Source organism: Solanum lycopersicum, chromosome 1 (genome assembly GCF_036512215.1).
Source record: "Solanum lycopersicum chromosome 1, SLM_r2.1".
Classification (NCBI taxonomy): Eukaryota; Viridiplantae; Streptophyta; class Magnoliopsida; order Solanales; family Solanaceae; genus Solanum; species Solanum lycopersicum.
Window position 1 is genome coordinate 29,526,486 of NC_090800.1, and position 6,019 is coordinate 29,532,504.

General features: G+C 39.4%; 1 protein-coding gene across 1 annotated transcript; it reads left to right on the plus strand.

The window, feature by feature from the left end:
• The first annotated feature begins 3,987 nt into the window (after positions 1-3,987).
• Positions 3,988-5,569, plus strand: LOC138341810 (uncharacterized). Its single transcript, XM_069293672.1, has 4 exons — positions 3,988-4,267; positions 4,358-4,546; positions 4,876-5,189; positions 5,336-5,569. The coding sequence occupies exons 1-4, from the start codon at positions 3,988-3,990 to the stop codon at positions 5,567-5,569; spliced, it is 1,017 nt and encodes a 338-aa protein (XP_069149773.1).
• The last annotated feature ends 450 nt before the right edge of the window (positions 5,570-6,019 follow it).

A 6,019-nucleotide genomic window follows, 5' to 3' on the forward strand; every position in this document is an offset into this window, starting at 1 on the left:
ATTAGTTAATTAAATAATTCATTGGAACGTGCATAATACCAAGTTGGACTAGGGTATAACTTACCCAATTAGTACCACAACTACAAGACAAGTAAGTTGTAAGTCCCCCCTGTGAGCAATCAGTTTAGTGATCATGCCAGCATGCCTTTATATCTTTAGCAAGGTAGATTGGGTCCTCTAGATGGGGTGTATACATCGGACTCCACATTTATCTCATATGGTTTTCTTATCGGTTATTTGTAGCTCCCAGAGTTCAGTCACACACTTTTGAATTGAAAATTTAATTTATTAGTATACTCAGTATTTAGTTTTGGCATGTTATAAATTGGTCATTGCATTCAATTAGCTCAGAATTCTCTACATCATGTTCAGATTATTATACTTGCTTTAGTTTTTGTTCAATTATATTTTTATTTCAGCTTTATTTTATCCTACATGCTCAGTACCTTCCAAGTACTGACGAATATGTGCTCTATATTTTCTCGTGATGTATGTTCAGGTTCTCAGCATCCACATCACACATAGATTGAATTCCGATCTTCAGTTCTGCAGATTCAGTGGTGAGTCCTCATTGACAATAGTCATGAGTTTCCTTTCAGAATTTTGTATTTTAGTTTATGTTTTTGCTATACATAGCTGGGGCTTGTCCCAGTATTTCTAGTCCAGTCTCAAAGCTTTTTTTTGATAAAGTTAATTTAAGTTTAGAAGTGAGTTAATATTTTCGTTGTATTAAACTCATCAATTTTCATACATACTTTAGTATGCTCATGATCATGCGAGTTGGGTTAGCTTGAGATCATTTGTTCTCCTCGGTTCCGTGTCTGCGTCTCGGGGGTAGGCCTGTGCGTGACAAAACTTGGTATCACAGCACAAGGTTCAAGAAGAGTCCTAGGATGTCTGAAAAGGTGCACTAAGTAGAGTGATTTTCATGGGTTTGAAGTGCACCACATCTAATGAGAGTGAGGCCACAGTGGTTTAGGAAAGCAGCACTTTCTTGTTACTCTTATCGTGCGTGAGGTAAGATCTTATTCCACTCTAACTTAAAATTCTACGTTTCAGTTCATGTCCCCTCGTAGAGATAACACCAGGAATGCAAATGCAGCTCCTTTGATTCAAGATCAAGAAGTCTCAATGCTGAGTTCAGAAATGCTATATAGATGTTGGCTTAGAGTAGGACCAACAAAAACAATCAAGTTCATGTTCTTGTGAATGCAAATTATGGATTAGCAGCACCAAGGGTCCGTGACTTTGTTAGGATGAATCCGGCTTAGTTCTTAGGATCGCAAGCTTATGAGGATCCTCAGAATTTTTTTGATGAAATCAAGAAAATCGTTGAAGTCATGAAAGTTGCTGGGAATGATGGGGTTGAGTTGGTATCATACCGTTTTAAGGTTGTTGCTCATATTTTGTACACTCAATGGAAGAAGTATAGGGGTTCAAATGCGGCTCCTCTCACTTGGGATTATTTTAGTGAGACTTTCCTCAACAGGTTTTTTCCAATTGAATTGAGGGAGGTAAAGGCTAAGGAATTCATGAACTTGAGGCAGAGTAACATGACAATCCAAGAGTATGAGTTGATATTTAACCAACTATCTAGGTATGCTCCTCACATGGTTGTTGACTCCAGGGCTCAGATCACTAAGTTTTTGTGTGGAGTGTCGGATTTTGTGAAAACTGAGTGCAGAAGTGCTATGTTACTTGGAGATATGAACATATCTAGGCTAATGACTCATGCTCAGCAGGTTGTGGGTGATAAGCATATGGAGTAGGCTACATAGAATAAGAAGATGGGACATGGAACTATGACTATTCTAAGCAGAAATCGGGTCGTGGAAATTGGTCCTAGCGTCGGCTAAAGTTTTCTGCTTCAGCCTATTGATTGGCTAATTTTCCATCCTCCAAAAATAGATATGACCAGATGTTTAGAGCACCAGGATCTAAGTCTCAGGAAGTGTTTCAGGCACAAAGACTTACCTCACTTGAGTCTTAAGTATGGTAAGAACCATCTGGGTGGGTGTCTCGTAGGAAAAGAATGATGTTTTGGGTGCGGTTAGTCTTGTCACAAGTTGATGGATTGTCCTTCTAGAGAGGGTCAAGGAGGCGTTAATGGTAGAACTCAGTCTACAATTTCAGTAGCATAAGCAAGTCGCCTAAATCAGCATGGTAACTCATCTGGTACAGGTGACAGCCAATGCCATAATAGATTGTATACTCTTAGGGCTCGACAGGATCAAGAAGGTTCTCCTGATGTAGTTACTGGTACATTACGAGTCTTTGACCTTGATTTTTATGCATTGTTAGATCCAGGAGATACTCTTTCTTTTACAATTCCTGACATAGTGGTCCAAGTAAGTGTTAGTCCAAAAACTCTCTCAAAACCTTTCTCAGTCTCTACTTCAATCGGTGACCTAGTTATAGCTAAATGGGTATAAAGAATTTGCCATGTCACAATCTCTCGTAAAGTTACCTCAGCAGATCTTATAGAGTTAGAAATTGTAGACTTCGATGTCATTCTAGACATTGATTGATTACATTCCTGGTATGCCTCAGTCAATTATAGAACTAGGATAGTTGTATTTAGTTTCCAAACGAACCAATCCTAGAATAGAAGGGTAGTAGCTTAGCGCCAATGGGTATATTCATTTCTTACCTTAAGGTCAAAAAGATGATCTCTAAGCATTATCTCTATCATCTAGATTAGGTAAAGAATCCTAGCTCTGATACACCAACTCTTTAGTCAGGTCCAAGACTTTGTGACAGAAGTATTTTCAGAAGATCTTTCTGGAGCCCTTCCCGAAAGGGAAATCGACTTCGGAATTGATCTCATTCGAAATACTCGACCTATATCTATTCCTTGTTACAAAATGGCTCTAATAGATCTTACGGAATTGAAAGAGATTTGAAAGACATTCTACATAAGTTCTTCATCAGACCTAGTATTTCACTATGGGGTGTGCCAGTGTTGTTCGTAAGGAAGAAAGAAGGTTCTCTCAGTATGTGCATTGACTATAGACAATTGAACAAGGACACAATCAAGAATAAGTATCCCATCCCTAGGATTGATGACTTCTTTGACAAACTTTAGGGTTCTAGTCACTTCTCAAAGAGAGACCTCCGATCGGGTTATCATGAACTTAGAATAAGAGATAGTGACATTCCGAAAATAGCCTTCAGAACTCAATATGGTCATTTCAAATATGCAGTTATGTTGTTTGGACTAACCAATGCTCCTTCAGCTTTCATGGTTTTAATGAACATAGTGTTTAAGTAGTACTTGGACTTGTTCGTTATCGTCTTCATTGATGACATACTAATTTATTCTAGGAATAAGGAAGAACATGCGAGTCATTTGGGAATTGTTTTACGGACTCTCAAGGATCGTTATCTATTCTCTATGTTTAACAAATGTGAGTTATGGTTGCAATTCATAACTTTCCTTGGTCACATTGTATCTAGTAAAGGGATCCAAGCGGATTAGTAGAAGATAGAAGAAGTGAAACAATGTCCTAGACCTACCTCTAATACAGATAATAGAAGTTTTGTAGGTCTAGCAGGTAATTGTAGAAGGTTTGTGGAAGGATTCTCCTCCATAGCCTCACCATTGACTAGGTTGACTCAGAATATGGTCAAGTTTTAATGCTCAGATGATCATGGGAAAATATTTGCAGAATTGAAAAGAAGATTGACTACAACTCCCGTCTTGACTCTACCAGAGCGTTCAGATGGTTATGTGATCTATTGTGATGCATCTAGAGTTTGCCTAGGTTGTGTATTAATGCAACGAGATAAGGTTATAGCGCGTGCTTCTAGACAACTTAAGGTGCATGATAAGAACTATCCCACTCATGACCTCGACCTTGTAGCAATGGTGTTTTCACTCAAGATATGGAGACACTACTTGTATGGTGTTCACATAGATGTGTTCATTGATCATAAAAGACTTTAGTATGTGTTCACCCAGAAAGAGTTGAAACTTCGCTAGGGGAGATGACTAGATTCCTTAAGGATTATGATATGAGTGTGCATTATCATACCGGTAAGGAGAATGTAGTAGCAGATACACTTATCATATCTATGGGTTGTGTAGCCCACATTGAGGAAAAAAGGAAGGAGTTAGTGAAGGATGTTCACAGGCTTTCTCGCTTGAGAGTTCGCCTTATGAGCATATCAGACAACGGTGTACCAATTAAGAATGGGGCAGAATCATCTTTGGTGGTGGAGGTTAATGAAAAGAAAGAGAGTGATCCATTCTTACTTGAACTTAAGGGTGCAGTACATAATCATAGAGTAGAGGTTTCCTCCTAAGGATGAGATGGTGTACTTCTCTACAAGGGTAGATTGTGTGTTCCTGATGTAGGCGAGGTGAGACAACATATTCTTGAACAAGCCCATAACTCTAGGTATTTTATTCATCCAGTTTCCACTAAGATATACCGCGATCTGTGTGAAGTCTATAGATGGAATGGAATGAAGAGGGATATAGCAGACTTTGTGAGTAAGTGGCCCAATTTACAGCAAATCAAGAGAGAGCATAAGAAACTAGGAGGTATGACTCACGAGATCGACATTCCTACTTGGAAGTGGGAAATGATCAATATGTATTTCATCACAAGGTCACTGCGTACTTGTAGACAACATGACTCCATTTGGGTAATAGTTGATAGGATTACTAAGTCTTCTCGCTTTTTGGCGGGCAAGAATACAGATTCCGAAGAGGACTATTCCAAGCTTTACATTAATGAAATTTTGAGGTTGCGTGGGGTTCCTTGGTCAATAATCTCATATAGAGGTGTTTAATTTACCTCTTATTTTTGTAAGTCGTTCCAGATGGGTCTTGGTACTCAAGTTAACCTTAGTACAACATTTCATCCACAGACGGGTGGGGATTCACAACTTACCATTCACAACTTAGAGGATATTTGAGATCTTCTGTGATTGATTGCAAGGGTAGTTGGGATGATCACCTTCCCCTTAATGAGTTTGCCTACAACAATAGATACCATTTAAGCTTTCAGATGGCCCCTTATGAGGCTTTGTATGGGCGTAGATGTAGATTTCCTATTGGTGTGTTTGATTTAGGTGAAGCAGCTTTAATAGGTCCAGATTCGGTTCTTTATGCTATGGAGAAAGTGCAACTCATTAGACATAGACTTAAGACAGCCCAGAGTCGCCAGAAATCATACACAAGTGTAAGTAAAAGGGAACTAGAGTTACCAGTTGGTGATTGGGTTTTCATAAAATGTCACCTATGAAAGGGTCGATGAGATTTGGAAAGAAAGGGAAGCTCAGTCCTAGATTAGTAGGACCTTATAAGCTCTCGAGATTTGTTGGCAAGGTGGTATATGAGTTAGATTTGCCAGCAGAATTAGAAGCAGTGCATCCGGTCTTCCACTTCTCACTCTTTAGGAAATGCGTGGGTGATCCAGCTTCTATAGTGTCATTAGAGATTGTGGCGGTGAAAGATAATATTTCTTATAAGGATTTACCAGTTGATATTCTTGACCATAAGGTAAAAAGGATAAGGAAGAAGTCGTTTCAGTCAAGGTTTTGTGGAGGAGTCAGTCTGTAGAGGGAGACACTTGGGAAGGAGAAGCAGCCATGAAAGCCAAGTAACCTCACCTCTTTCCTTCCGATTCCACTTCAGCTTAAGGTAATAGTTCCTCTTCAGTTTTCCAGTCATTCATGCTTGAATTCAGTCTTAGAATCGTGTTCCCTTTGTTTGTACTTGCATTTTCAGCGTATTTGCATGTCCTCGGAACTCAATTCAGTCAGAACTTCACTTCTCAGTGTTAACTAGTAGGGTTTCAGCTCTCTCCCTCTATCCCTTCTAGTTTAGTCTTCATTCGAGGATGAATGTTCTCAAGGGGGAGATAATGTAACACCCCGTATCAAAAACAGACCAAAAACTAGATTTTCAGAAAAATCTGCAGGTGCAACCAACGGGGCCATCGGCGGACCGTAGACTGACCACCGTTCCGTCCTCCACACCCGTCAATCGGGTCTGAAACCTCAAAAATCT